Source organism: Pipistrellus kuhlii, unplaced genomic scaffold, assembly GCF_014108245.1.
Source record: "Pipistrellus kuhlii isolate mPipKuh1 unplaced genomic scaffold, mPipKuh1.p scaffold_m20_p_6, whole genome shotgun sequence".
Taxonomy (NCBI): Eukaryota; Metazoa; Chordata; class Mammalia; order Chiroptera; family Vespertilionidae; genus Pipistrellus; species Pipistrellus kuhlii.
In genome coordinates this window covers 22000482-22015741 of record NW_023425562.1, presented here as the reverse complement: position 1 = coordinate 22015741, position 15260 = coordinate 22000482, and the positions used below count along the sequence as shown (strand labels likewise).

Below are 15260 nucleotides of genomic sequence, written 5' to 3'. Positions count from 1 at the left end.
TCATCCACTGGCCTGCCACACCACTTGCTCTCTTCTGGGGTCCAGCCCTGAGATCTGCACGGCCTGGAAGCGGGGCACGTGGGCCAGGAAGCCGGCGACGCTCTCGCAGCCCTCGGGGAAAGTGACCAGGCGGCTGTCCGGCACCCGCAGGCGGGGGTTCACGAACACGCGCAGCAGGAAGGGCTTCATCTGGCGGGGCTCCACATGTACCTTTTTTTTAAGAGGCAGATTTAGGACTGAGTGAAAAGAAAACTTGGGTAACTCCCAGAAGAAACCTAAAAACCTGAGGCTAATTGGACTTTGGGTAGTTATTGTCTCCAATTCTTTGTCTTCAGAGAGTGTGTAACTTATAGTAATTCTTTGGAATACTAGAATATAGTTCTGAAACACGTTTCAGGGAAGTTACACTCGAGACCTCTTTATATAACAACTAGAGGCCCAGTGCATGAATTCATGCACAGGTGAGGTCCAATCAGCCTATCGAAGCCAGGCCTGTCAAGGAGGAATAGACGCCAGGAGGTTGGCTGGCCGGTCCACCCCAATTGGGGGCCGGTCAGGGCTGGGCAGACTTGGGGGAGGGCCACAAGTGATTGGCCAGCGGCCTGGCTCCTGATTGGGATGCAGGGCTGATTGGGGGTGAGGCCAGCCATGGGGAGGAGCTGTGGGTGGTGAGTCAGCCAGCCCTGCCCCGGAATAGGGTGTGTGGGGAACCAATTGGGGGCCAGTGGCCTGGGGGAGGGGCCATGGGTGGTTGGCCGGCGGGCCCTGCCCTGATAGGAGTTGGGGGGCAGAGCTGTCTGTGGGGAGGGGTTGTGGGCTGATGGGATGATGGTGGCCCATCTGAGGTGGAGCTGGCTGGGGGGAGGTGCTACAAGAGGTTGTCTGGGGGGCCCCGGCCCCTATTGGGGTAGAGGAGAGATCAGGGGTGGGGCTGGCCTAGGTGGGGGCTGCAGTGGAGTTGGCTGGCTGGCCCCATCCCTCATCGGGCTGGTTTGCTGGCCACAATGGGCATCATAGTGACAGGCCGGTTATGACCGGCTGGTCATTCCAGTCGTTATGGTGTTCTAGTCACTGACTTCTTTTTTGTTTTTTAAACAAGATTTTCTTTTCTTTTTTTTAAAATATATTTTATTGATTTTTTACAGAGAGGAAGGGAGAGAGATAGAGAGCTAGAAACGTTGGTGAGAGAGGAACATCGACCAGCTGCCTCCTGCACAACCCCCCCCCCCCCCCCCCCCCCCCCCCCACTGGGGATGTGCCTGCGACCAATGTACATGCCCCTGACTGGAATCGAACCTGGGCCCCTTCAGTCTTCAGACTGATGCTCTACCGCTGAGCCAAACCGGTTTCGGCTAGTCACTGACTTTTTAAATATATATAGTTGTGTTTCACAATAGTCAGAGGGAGGAAAATCTTCAGAATCCAACAATGCGCACCAGGTAAGATGTATGATGCCAGGGCTAGAACTATTTTATATGGACTGAGAATGGTGTGGGATACTAGACTTTGACTCATTACGCAGATGTGACCTTCTTGTTTCATTTGTTCTTATTTATTTATTTATTTATTTATTTGTACAGGAATAATTTCTGGGCCAGGGGCTAGGGCGACATCTCTAACCTATGCTTTCTACCAATTCCCAAGATTTTTCCAAGTCTATGTCCATAGTCCAGAAGCAAGGATTGCCATGGTTGGGATTGGGCTAGAATGCTCATATGTGGTCTTATCTTGGGCTGCAATTCCTCCTATTGTATATGGACCTTAGAATACTGGTCTAGGCTGCTCACATCACTGGACTTATTTGTGAAGCTGGGCCCTTGAAGAGGAATAAGAATAGGGCAGTCAGGGAAAAGGGGAATGACACTCCAAACTCTGACTTGAGGTTCAGCTTGGCTCAAGACTTGTAGTTCCCAGATGTGAAGTCACAATTTCTATATTATTGGCACCTGGGTCACTGGAGACATTTCTCTAGAATAGGAGCATTGTTGGAGATTGAATGATCATTGATTTGGGGAAGATGAAATAATTCAATGATGATTATTTTAGTGCCACTTACAAGGAAATCTGATGAAGTAGGTGACAAAATACAGAAGCAAATTAAATTTTGGCAGATCATGCCAAGAAGATATCAACAATGGCTGCCTTTTTACAGACTGACTCATTAAATGGTTAGGTTGGTGTCTATAGAGAGGTCCTTTGTAATTTACGTTGGAAGAATCTAGGATGGAAGAGATGAATGAATTTAGATCAGGGCCAACACAGAAAATTTTCAGTGAAAATTTTATATAGGTAATCAGCAGGAAAGACAATTCTGGGCAAAGAAATGAACAAGAATTTTAAATTAAAAAGAAAAAAATAAACCCCTTCCAAAAATAGTCTAATTTATTTACTCAGATTTTGTCATAATTTTTCATAAAGAATATTCCTTTTTCCTTCTGTTACATTAAGCATTTGGTCTTCCTTCTGTCACATTAAGACCTTTCTTTTCACTGATTCCAGTCCCTGTAAATAAATAAATACATTTAGTGACTAATATGGTCATTGGAAGACTCAATGAGTCCTATACATCTTAGCAGAGCTTTATATCTGTTTTTAATACTAGTATCCCTTCTGATTTATATGTCTACACAGAAGATATTAATGAGCAAATACAGTGCCAACCTTGGACAACATACAAATTAATGAAGTGACGTCGTTGCTCTTGAGCATAAGGCTGTGGTTTCACCCTTCACTATACCATACTGAACCAAGATACTTGTCTTCCCCTGCTCTCCTAACACTCTCCCTGCCTCTCTTTCAACTGTGCAACAATAAGGTGTTGGATAGGACCCAACACCTGAGGCCACAATGGTGGTAGTCAAGTGCTGGGTGGGTCCAGATCCATGTCCTCCTTCTGAGTGAACTTGGAAAATCACTAGCCTTTCTGGGCTTCAATCTCCAAAATTTCAAGAGTTTTGTTGGACTAAATGACCCAAAACATTGAAATTTGTGCCTATGACTGACTGTCCCCAACTCAGGTATAATTTGTCTCCTTGCTCAATTTCCCTGGCCTTGCACTTGCTTTTTCCTGAAACAAACAAACACACATGCGCGCGCGCGCACACACACACACACACACACACACACACACCCCTGGTTCCTAATATTTAGCGTCACTGGTGGTGGGGTAAGGGGTTGAGAGACTTACGATTTAGGAATACAAAATACTTGACACTGATGTTTGCTTTTAAAGTTGTTTCTGTTGCCTCCACATCCAGAGAAGATGAAGGGCTCACACAAAAATGTCAATGAGTTGTAGTAGAATCTGGTCAAAATTAGCTTACAGGTGCCGGACTTTGCGGGGTAGTTGCAGGCTTCTGTGCACGAGAATTCCACAGTCAGGTTTTCTTCCCCGCTGCCAAGTAGGCATTCTTCTCCTCATGGATTTCAACTACTAATGCTCATCAACCCATGTAAACCCACCCGATTCTTTACCACTGGGAGAGTTCCCTGAGCATAAGTTTCACTGTATAGGTGATACGAAGCAGTGATTCTAGACTATTACCTGGGTCAATGCTTCAGATAAACACTTAGAGGAGGATAATAGGTAGCTCTATTACCTTAGATATGAAAGCAAGAAAGAAGACCCACTGCTTCCTCTATCCATTACAGCATCCCTTCTTCATATTAAATATATCCAATTTCCTGACTCTCCAAATGCTTTCCCATGTCACTCACTGGGAGTGAACATCTCATCTGTTCTCCAAGGACACAGGTCAGAGCCCTTAATTTCACCTCCCCAGAATCTCTATAAGCACACAGCTAAGAGGGGCTTTCTACACTTACCCCTGGAGGCTTAAAATGTCCTGTTTGGCAAAAGATCTTCCTGTTGTCCACCAGTGTCTGTCCTCTTGATTCAGCCCCCCTTTTTGGCTACCCATTCAGACTCACCTGGTTTTACTGAGACCATGAAGATAGATGGTTAGAGCAGGAACAATGATGACCATATTGGAGGCAAAGGAAGAATTAATGTCAGTCTTCTTGAAGTGTACAGCCCTTATGTATAATCAGGAATTTGTCCCATTTACCCATTGTAATTTGAATCAAGCAAATTCATTTTAAATAAAATGTGAGTGTCCTAAGCATGCAAATGATGGCCTCAGCCTCATCACCATGGAGTGTAACACAATGGTCCTGTATATATGTGTTAAATAGAATAGAAACTCACTTAATACACACACACACACACACACACACACACACACACACACCAGTAAAGAAATTTTCTGGACACTCCTCACATCAATCCAATTTTCATAATCCCCACTTCTACTTTTTCTTTCTTTCTTTCTTTCTTTCTTTCTTTCTTTCTTTCTTTCTTTCTTTCTTTCTTTCTTTCTTTCTTTCCTTCCTTCCTTCCTTCCTTCCTTCCTTCCTTCCTTCCTTCCTTCCTTCCTTCTTTCTTTCTTAATACTCACGTGAGGATATTTCCCCCAATGATTTCTAGAAAGAGTTGAAAGGAGGGAGGAGAGAGAGAAACATTGACATGAGAGAGACACATTGGTTGCTTCCTGCAATCAAGATACATGTCCTTGAACCTGGCTGATGCTCTACCACTGAGCAAAACCAGCCAGAACTAGGTTTATCTTTCTTTTTCTCCAATCCATAATATATGGAACTCAGTGTAAGTCCTGGAATCAGATGCTCTAGAACTATTCGGTTTGAGATAAAAGGAGAACTTGATTCCTTCTTATTGGCATCTACATCACCCAGGCTGCCTAGATCTCCTTTTCCTCCGCACTGTCCTCCTGGGTTGTCCTTCCTATTGTGCCTTACCTCCAAGATATCCACTTTCGCACATTTTTTTCCTGGTATCTTGAGGGAACATGAAAGCAGAAAATGTACGGAGAGGCATGGACAAGATGAGGAGCAACATAAATGAGCGGATCAATTCTGGCTTCATGGTGTTGCTGAGAGCAGACAGAAGTGTACTGGATTTGGCTGAAATTATATCTTGGGGGTGGAGTTCTTTTTGGGAGGAATTGAACCCATATCTCTGAGTTCACTTCTCCAGGGCCCAAGTCTGGATAGGGTTCAGTTGAATCCAAATCAGCTGAGTGAGCAGGACACAACGTGCTTGGGTACCTAACCATGTAGCTTGCCAGGTCACGGTTTATCAGAGCTCTACCGCTGAACCGCAGCCTCTGCCTCTCTCTCCTCCATATCTAGGGATCATAACTACCCATGGCTCAGGATATCAGCATCTCTATGATAAGCAGCTGCCAATCACTTATTCTCAGGGCTTTAGTATACAGGATGGGGCAAAAGTAGGTTTCCAGTCGTTTGTATGAAAAATAATTAAAAATAATAATACAAGAATAAACTCTGTGTTTCATGTTCTCATATCTGTAAACCTATTTTTGCCCCACCCTGTATAAATGTAAAAATTTGAAAAGAAGTTAACATAATCTCGAACTTAAGAAACTGGAGCAAAACTAGCAAAATAAATATAAAGAAAGTAGACAGAAGAGACTGATAAAGATAGTAGGTGACATTAGTGAATTAGGTAAACACGAAAATTGCTAAGTAAAATAAAAGGTTTGTACTTTAAAAATACCATTAAAATAGACAGAACTTTGGCAAGAATAGCTAAGAAAAACAGAAGAAATAAACATCTTCCAAAACAGAAATAGACCCATAGATACAGAGAACAAACTGATGGCTACTAGAGGGGAGGAGGTCCCGGGGGGCCAGGTGGGGGGGGGGGAAAAGGTGAAGGGATTAAGAAGTAAACGCGGGTAGTTACAAAATAGTCAAGGGGATATACAATACAGTATAGGGAATATAGTCAATAATATTGTAATAACTCTGTATGGTGCCAGATGGATATTAGACTTATTGGAGGGATCATTTCACTCATTACATAAAGTGTCTAACCACTATGTTGCTGTACAACTGAAACTAATATAAAATATTAAATTTCAACTGTACATGACAGAAAGAAATAAGCATCATCAATAAACGGAATGTGAAAAGGATAGAACTCAAACATGAAGGAGATGAAAAATTCACGAGGAAATAGTTTGTAAAAATATTAAAAAATCTCTATAAAACGAAATGACTCAAATAAACTCACTATATAGCAAAATGCCTGAGTTTATTATTAAATATGCATGATATTTACAGAAATGCTGATTTTACTGGTGAGATGATTATACTTATAAGTTCTACCAAACATTCATTGACAATTTTCTGTCTTCAACTTTTCTAGGAAAAAAGTATTTAAAAAGTATGAGAGCCCTGGCTGGTTTGACTCAGTGCAGACAGCCTTGGCCTGCCAACTGAAGAGTCTCTGTCAAGGGCACAAGCCCAGGTTGCTGCTCGGTCCCCAGTAGGGGGCGTGCAGGAGGCAGCTACTTGGTGGTTCACTCTCATCATTGATGTTTCTGTCTCTCTTCCTTTCCCTTCCTCTCTGAAATCAATAAAAATGTGTTTTTTTTTTTTAAGTATTAGAGAAAAAAACAAAAATTTTTCTATCTTCATCACTTTCTTTATTGAATTAAAGAAAGTCACTTCTCTTAATATTTCCACTCAATCTTCAACCTCCCTCCCCCCACATGCTTAGAGTATCATCAGTATTCTTTGCTTCTCTAAATGCTAGAATCTCCTTTCTGATGATAGATTCTGTTTTAGCCATCTATTTACTTGTGTGTCCAAAGATGGGAACAATTCAGTAGTATATTTTATATGGAAGATGGAAGGTCAATTAATTCATTAAGTGGGTTTCATTGAGAGAGCTTTAATCTTAATTCAAAAATAACAAAGCCATAATTCAAATCATGCTATGCAGATGGATCTTGCTGAGTTTTTAATATAGCTATATGGATTATATCAATATATCATGACATTTTATATTAAAATATATTTTTATTGATTTTATAGAGGAAGGGAGAGAGAGAGACAAAAACATCCATGATGAGAGAGAATCAACGGTTGGCTGCCCCCTGCACACTCCCCTGTGGGCCACCTTAAACCAGAGATCTCTTGGCTCCTGGGCCGATGCTCAACCGCTGAATCACACCATCTAGGCTAACTTCTTCTGTATTAATAGCACATTAGGTTGTTTTTAATAGATAATTACAGATAATGCTGTAGTAAATATTGTTGTTCATGAATCTTTATGTAAAACTAGAGGCCCGGGGTACTTGAAATTTGTGCACTGGGGCGGGGAAGGGGTTTTCCCTCAGCCCAGTCTGCACCCTCTCCAATCTGGGATCCCTCTCTCAATCCAAGACTGCTGGCTCCCAACTGCCTGCCTGCCTTCCTGATTGCCCCTAGCCACTTATGCCTGCCAGCCTGATCACCCCCTAATCACTCCTATGCCAGCCTGATTGATGTCTAACTGCTCCCCTGCCAGCCTGTTTGCCCCCAACTTCCCTCCTCTGCCAGCCTGGTTACACCTAAATGCCCTCCCCTGTAGGGTTGATCGTCTCCAATTGCCCTCCCTTGCAGGCTTGGTTCCTCTCAACTGTCCTTCCTTGCAGGCCTGAGTCCCCCCAACTGTCCTTCCCTGAAAGCCTGGTCCCTCCCAACTCCCCTCCCCTGCTGGCCATCTTGTGGTGCCCATCTGTGTCCACATGGGGGCAGGATCTTTGACCACATGGGGGCAGGCATCTTGTGTGTTGAAATGATGATCAATCTGCATATTACTCTTTTATTAGATAGGATCAAGGTTTGGTGCACAGGTGGGGGCCAGCTGGTTTGCCCTGAAGGGTGTCCCAGATCAGGGTGGGGGTTCCCTTGGGGCGTGGGGCAGCCTGGGTGAGGGGCCTGTGGTGGTTTGCAGGCCAGCCACACCCCCTGGTGACCCAAGTGGAGGCCCTGGTATCTGGAATTTATTTACCTTCTACAATTTAAACTTTGTAGCCTGAAGTGGAGCCAAGCCTTCTGCTTGCTCTGTGGCTGCCGCCATTTCTGTTTGGATTTGTTTACCTTCTATAATTAAAACTTTGTAGCCTTGAGTGGAGGCCTAGGCCGACAAGAGTCGGCGGAAAGCTTGGCTTCTTCCATTGCCTGGGAAACCCAAGCCTCCCTCCTGCTCTCTGTGGCAGTAGTCATCTTGACTGGGTTTATTTGCATACTCGCTCTGATTGGCTGGTGGGCATGGCTGGCGGGAGTGGCTGATGGGTGTAGCGGAGTAACGATTATTTTGCATATTACTCTTTCATTAGATAGGATTATTTCTATGGCATACATTTTTAGAAGTGGGTTTTTGTCCAAAGGTAAGCATTATAAAATTTAGCAGACATTACCCAATTTATCACAGCCTTGCCAACACTTCTTTTTGTAGTAAATCTAATGAGTGAAAAATGGCAGACCATTGTTTTAAGTTAGATTTCCCTGACTAACAGTGGGGATCAGAATATTTTAGCCTGGGTATTGGCATTTTGAATTTGTGAATTACCTCTTCTTACACTTTGGTTATTTTTATCTTGAGATATCTTTTTTTCTTAATGATTTACAAGATACTTTATAAATCCTGAGTCTTAGTAGTTACATTTGTTGCAAATGTTTTCTTTTGGGATATTATTTGTCCTTGGATACTGTTGTGGTTTCTTCAATTGAGAACTTTTTTTTTTTTTTTAATATATTTTATTGATTTTTTTTTTTTACAGAGAGGAAGGGAGAGGGATAGAGAGCTAGAAACGTCGATGAGAGAGAAACATCGACCAGCTGCCTCTTGCACACCCCCTACCAGGGATGTGCCCGCAACCAATGTACATGCCTTTGACCAGAATCGAACCTGGGACCTTTCAATCCCCAGACCCATGCTCTACTGCTGAGCCAAACCGGTTTCGGCCAATTGAGTACTTTTAACATTTATGCAATTATGTACATACTAGAGGCCTGATGCATGAAATTTGTGCAAGGGGGTTGGCCTTTGCAGCTCCGGCTTCTTCCAGAAGGTCATCCAGATGGTCATTCTGCTGTTGGGCCACCTGGTCTAATTAGCATATTATGATTTTATTATTATAGATATTTATTTAATTAAATCTGTTATTCATAAATACCCAAACATATTTTGAGGCTTCTGAGTTTTCTGCCTTTATTAGAAAGTCCCCTATCACTCCAAATTTAGCAAAATGTTTTCTTATATAAGTTAATACTTTTATTTTTTACATTTACAACCTTAATATATTTGAAATTTATTTCTGCATATGATGTGGAGATAGGGATCTAATTTGACTATTATAGCAAATAAATAGCAAATTATATCATCATTTATTGAGAAATATATAAAATTTTCCCTTGATCTGAGATGCTAATTTCATCATATATATATTTTTTAAAAATACTATTTTATTAAAAAAATCTTTATTGATATTCTTAATTTACTTGGATCTATTTATGGATTTTCTATTTGATTTATCCATGAATGTTTCTATTCCTGATGTTTATTTCTCATTGTTGGGCCAGGTGGGAAGAAGTCTAGAGATTCCTTGCTCCTTGGTTCCCACAGAGTCAATGTTTTTGTCTAACTTGCTAACTAGAGTAGCTCCCATTAATAATAAGAATGGATGTTAGTAGAACTGAATGAAAAAGGACCAAGGCTATAATGATTTGCATGAATATCTCCTAGGATGCTGGACATCTTGGTGTTTTGCATAAAGTCTCTCTCCATTGTATATGTAAATATGGCAGCAAATGTTCTGCTCTTCTGTCTTTGGGGGAGAGAAAGTAAGATTTTCTATTTCAGTGGAAGGCACAGAGCATGAAACTTTAGAGGAAAGAGATGTGAGGCAGCAAACAAGGAGGGTCATTAACTTTTATTATTTTGCTATTACATTTTCTGCTCTAGCTGGTAGAAAACTAATAATGGAAGGTTCTTGGGAAATGCTTGAGGCACCCATGTACTTAGTAGCAATCCATCAAGAGAATAAGGAGTCTGTATTGGACCCGGCAATTTCATTGTAGGTATATTTCACTCTCAGTTGTGCTTCCCCCCCGCCCCCCCCCCCCCACTGTTTATCACATATTCCTTAATCCACACTTATGGCCTCCATGGAAATTCTCTTGGTAGAGCAGAAAAAGAAGGGTTATATTTGAAGTGAGTGAGCATGACCATAAAGGGGGATATGGTTGATACTTCACTGGAGGGACTCTGATGCCCTAGAGCACATGTGTCAAACACAAGGCCCGCGGGCCAAATCCGTCCCGCCAGGCCTTGCAATGTGGCCCGCACCGCGCTGTCATCACTGCACTCCGCTGCGTTTCCATCACAATGACAGTTTATGACTGTTCAGTAAACCATTCGGCCCGTGATTTAGGCTGGATTTTAGATTTTGGCCCCTTCTCTAATTGAGTTTGACACCCCTACCCTAGAGCATGTATAACACATCGTCCTAATGGGTAAAGTTTTATGGAAGCTAGCAGATACGAAAGCCTGAAAGATGGAAAGATTAAAACCTACCCAGAAAGTCCCAGCGTGAGCTCATTTTCTTCTGTCTAGAATGTTCATTTAGGTTACCCAATGTATAAAGAGTCTAGTTAAACAGAAGTTCTGGTCAAAGAAAAGAAACATGGAATGTATTTGGAGGAGGGATGTTATTAAAACTAGCTACAGCCTTATAAGGTGTAGGACAAATATCTAACCTATTGGTCTTTGCTTGTGTTATAGAATTAAACAAAAATTTTATGTTTTACTTACTGTTCTATGTAAGACTAGAGGCCCGGTGCAATTTGTGCCCTGTGGGGGGAGGGGGGCTTGGCTCCCTTCAGCCTGGCCTGCACCCTCTCGCAGTCTGGGACCCCTTGCTCCTTTCCACCTGCCTGCTCACTGCTCCTTAACAAAATTTGTGCACGGGGGTTAGGGGGTGTCCCTCAGCCTGGCCTGCACCCTTTCCAATCCGTGACCCCTTGGGGAATGTCCAACTGCTGGTTTAGGCCCAATCCCAACATCCTTCTCACAATCCTAGACTGCTGGCTTCTAACTGCTCACTTGCCTGTCTGCCTGATTGCCCCTAAACCCTCCCCTGCTGGCCCGATTGATGCCTAACTGCTCCCCCGCCGGCCCAATTGCCCTCCCCTGCCACGACCCACCTTCCCCACTGGGACCAGCCTCCACAGTGCCACATGAAGCTATGGCACCCCCAGGCCTCCCTGCGCAGAGTGGCCGCGGGGCTCTGCCTCTGCTGTGCGCATGGCCATCTTGTGGTGGCCATTGTGTGGCAGCCATCTTGTGGAGGCCATCTTGTGGAGGCCATTGTGTAGTGGCTATCTTGTGGTGGCCATCTTGTGATGGCATCACGCATGAGGGCCACATAGGCTTTTATTAGTATAGATAGGTTGGTTTATGTAGAAAACTTGCTCCTTTTACACTGGTTGCAGAAGTTCCTACAGGACCCAGTGAGTGCTAAAAGAGAAGGGACTGTATAAGCGAGGCATTTTGTATAAAACCCCTCATTTTGAATTTTTCCAATGTTTCCTCAAATTAGAGCACAGGTTTGGCACTTTGGTTCCACTAATGAGCTCAACATGAGAGAAGAGGTGATGCAAACCTATGCAAATTTGGTTGACCACAGCTGAAAGTGTCACCATTGTGTGCTTACGTGAGGAATGGTTCAGGTGGGAGAAGGGAGCTAATGGACAGGAGCAGGTGACATTCCAGCTCTGCAGACAGCAGGGGGTGAGATACTCAAGAGAGAACGGAGGCTGACACAAGGATTATCTCATTTTAATGATTATACAGTTATTTCTCAGGAAAGACAAAACTAAAGTCAAGAGAATAGCAAACAGATGGGAGTTTCAAGGATACATTACAAAGATCATGACATTTGTCTTCAGATGTTGAACTGGCCTTTTCTAGATGCTTCGGGGTTGTACCCTGGTCTTAAATGGCCCCTGTTTGAGAAAAAAACAAAACAAAACAAAACACAAACACAAAACAAAACACAACAGATTTATCTTACAGCTTTTGGAAAGTCTCCATGGATTAATTTGTCATTTTTATCTCAGGGGAAACCCAAAGGAAGCCATCTCTTTCACTTCCACTGGTTAATCTCTCATCCTCTCGTTTTCTCAAGACGTAGCTATTGCCTACTATGTGCCAGGCACTACAAAGATTCACTAGGAGGATTAAATTAGTAGAACAAAATTTCTGCTTTTGAGTTACTCCCAAGGTCACTCGCTATCTCCCTCTCCTGGGAATCAGCTCTACCATAGCCCTCTCACTCTAGTTCCTGTGACTGGGGAATGGTCAAATGTGGGCTGGGAGCCAGCTTAGTTGTATAAAACACCACGTTGCTATGGAGAGTTTACAGGTTTGAAAGTATGATGATTAGCTTTGGGTAAGCATGTAAGATGATCAAGTCCTGGGTGACCATCAGATCTGGTTAGAAACCTTCTTATGCCACTTAATAACGTGACCTTGGGCCAGTTAGTTACCTCAGCTGGGCTTGGTTTCCTCATCTGCCACATAAAAATAATAATGCACACCTACTGTAGATGATTTTAATTTCAATTTGGACCAATGTACGTAAATTGTTTAGTGCAGTGTCTGGCACAGGGTTAGTAAATGGCAGTTATTATTTTCTCTCTGGATTTTTGATGTTCTAACTGCAAAATGACAAATGACCCTGAGATTCAACCCAACATTAAACCTTTCGATTAAGACAGTTCTCCCTCTTCCCCTTCCCAAATCAGGTTTTATCTCGTGGTCCCAAAGCCTCTTCTTTTCCTCTCCCCAAGGACAAAGAACAAAATTGGATTCCTTACGGTATTTTGTACTCTTTCTCACAGGCTACTTGACAATCTATTTTAAGCTGGTAGTTGTTAAGGTTGCCATCACAGCCAGTGAAGATAAAACTTTGGCATCTTTCGGCGGTTTTGTTGTAGAAATATCTAAAGTAGATCTCGTAGCAGCTGCCAGGACTCGGGTCCATTCCACAGGGCTCTGTGCGAGAGGTTCTCATTGAGTTGGGGGAATTTGTTAGGACTAAGCAAGTGATCTTGTTTCTATGGGCCCTTAAAACTTACCCACATTCATCTGGAAATATTCCCATATTCAAAGTCACGGAAGGACATCTGGTTTTCTCCTGGGATTAGGATTGCTTGGTAAGGTTGCCCTTGGACATGTAAGTTGATTACATCTCCAGGTTTGGCAGTGACTTGGAGAACAGGAGGCTCTGCCAGAAGCTTGTGCCACGTTACAAGGTTCCCATCTCATTTTATCAACGCACAATCTCCTGCTTTTCTGTACCGTCATCTTTCTCTCTTCACTGCACATGTCGGGCATATAATTAAGAATTCTGACTCTCCACTTTTCATATATTCACTACCCTATCTACACCCCAAATTTCAGGTAACTGTGCCTGCTGCTGTCCTCGAAGCAGGATACATATCAACATGAATAACGGTGAGGGTGATATTCTTGCTTTCATATCCTGTCATCTTTCCCCCTGTTGCCTTCTCAGAGGCAAACATTCTGTCTTTGTTTTTTTTGTTTTGCTTTGTTTTGTTTTTGACAAGAGTCACATAGGCAGTGGCCAAAATAGCAACAACAGGGCTGGGTGGGCAAGTCAGAGATTATTGTTTATCTTATCCAAGTAGCCAGTCTGGAGTTTACTCTCTGGTAGAAGTAGCTATTTAGGTACAATTACATGCATAATATCATTTCATGCCAACATCCTCTGAAGCAGGCATTTCTTGTTGTACATTTTACACCAGGGAAACTGAGGTTAAGGGATAGTAAGTGATTAACTCAACCAAGGGCACACAGTTGCTAAGTGGCAGGGCCAGAATCTGGGCTCTCTGACGGTGTAGACTGTACCACCTGTTATGCTCTGTACACATTACCTGTAGAAGAAATATTCATGGCCTTTCATCTCTACATTGTGAGCTCCTCTACGTAGGGACCATTTGTCCAAATGTTCTCTATGTGTCCAGAGCCCAGATATTGAAAATGCCTACTGTATTTTCCAGCGTATAAGACAACCCCCCAATTTTACAGTTAAAACATAGGTTTAGGCCTATATTCGCTGTATAAGACTACCCCCCACTTCAAAGAAAAGACTTACTTTGCCGTCAAGATCTGCAAGTAATTTTTGTGCAATTTTGGTCTTTTGCCCCCGATTTTCAGTTGATTTTTTTTTCGTTTCAAAAGTCGTCTGATACGCCGGAAAATACGGTAATTTTTTTTTTTTTTTTTTCAGTTCCAACCTCCTTTTCATCTAATCTAAACACATACTCTTTTTTTTTTCCAACACATACTCTTGATTGGTCTGGGATCTTTGAAATTTGTCATGAAACCCCTAATTCAAAATAGTTCTAGTCTTTGGAGCCCCTCCAAAAGAGAACACCACTGCAAAGGGTTTGTTGGTACTCTAGCTTGTTTTTTTCTCTTCAGACATCCATGAGACCTCTAAAGTAAGAAGTGTCCTGAGTCAAAGGACTAAGGGTGGCTATTGACACAAAAGGAGGAACTTCCTGAACCAAGACTTTTCCCCCAATACTTTCTCCCTCATTCATAATTGGCCTTTGAATTTATAATCTACTTCAAGTTCATACCTCCATATTCTCCACACAGCATTTTAGAAATGCTTTTGACACCACCCATGACAGGGGTAGCCAGTAAGGCGAAAAGGAAGAGCTTTAGAAGGAACCTCAACTCAGCAGGCTTCATGGTGCAGCAAGCAACAGGTAGCAGAGAGTTGGTATTAACTGGTATTATATTTTGTGCTTGATGCTCAGCCCCATTTACCCCAAGGGCCAGGACTGGGCATTACTAGGAGTTGAATTGAACAGGGAATGCTTGGGTACCCAGCCATGAAGCTGAAGGTCCCAGGCTGATTAGACCCCTGATAGTGAGTCCTATGTAGAAACCATAGAAACTAAAGGACCAGAGCCTCTGTATATGTTAACCAAGGAGGGTAGAACCATCAGGGCAGAAAAGAATTGCTTCCTTTGCTGTCTTCAACCTTCTACAACAAGGAAGAGACTAATCCTGGTGCAACAGAAAGAATGTAATGTTTACAACAATAATAATGATAGTAACTAACCCTTATAGGACAGTACTTTCTTCCTGCTAGGCAATATTTTAAGCAATATACATACCAAATCATTGAATTTTCACATGCACCCCAATGGGTTAGGCACAATTATTATCATTACAGATGAAGAAGGAGAAGTTTAGGTTAAGTTACATGTACAAGGTCACTCATGTATTATGTAGTGGAAACAAGATTTGAATTTACTATATTACTTGGAAACATGGGATACCTTGG

At 42.7% G+C, this 15260-nt stretch overlaps 1 protein-coding gene across 1 annotated transcript; it reads right to left on the bottom strand.

Annotated features, from left to right (window-relative positions):
• On the bottom strand, nt 1-12920 carry LOC118707881 (tissue factor pathway inhibitor). Its single transcript, XM_036418725.1, has 4 exons — nt 12754-12920; nt 4816-4949; nt 3208-3356; nt 1-210 (listed from the first exon to the last, which is right to left on the bottom strand). The coding sequence occupies exons 1-4, from the start codon at nt 12918-12920 to the stop codon at nt 1-3; spliced, it is 660 nt and encodes a 219-aa protein (XP_036274618.1).
• Nucleotides 12921-15260: the final 2340 nt, after the last annotated feature.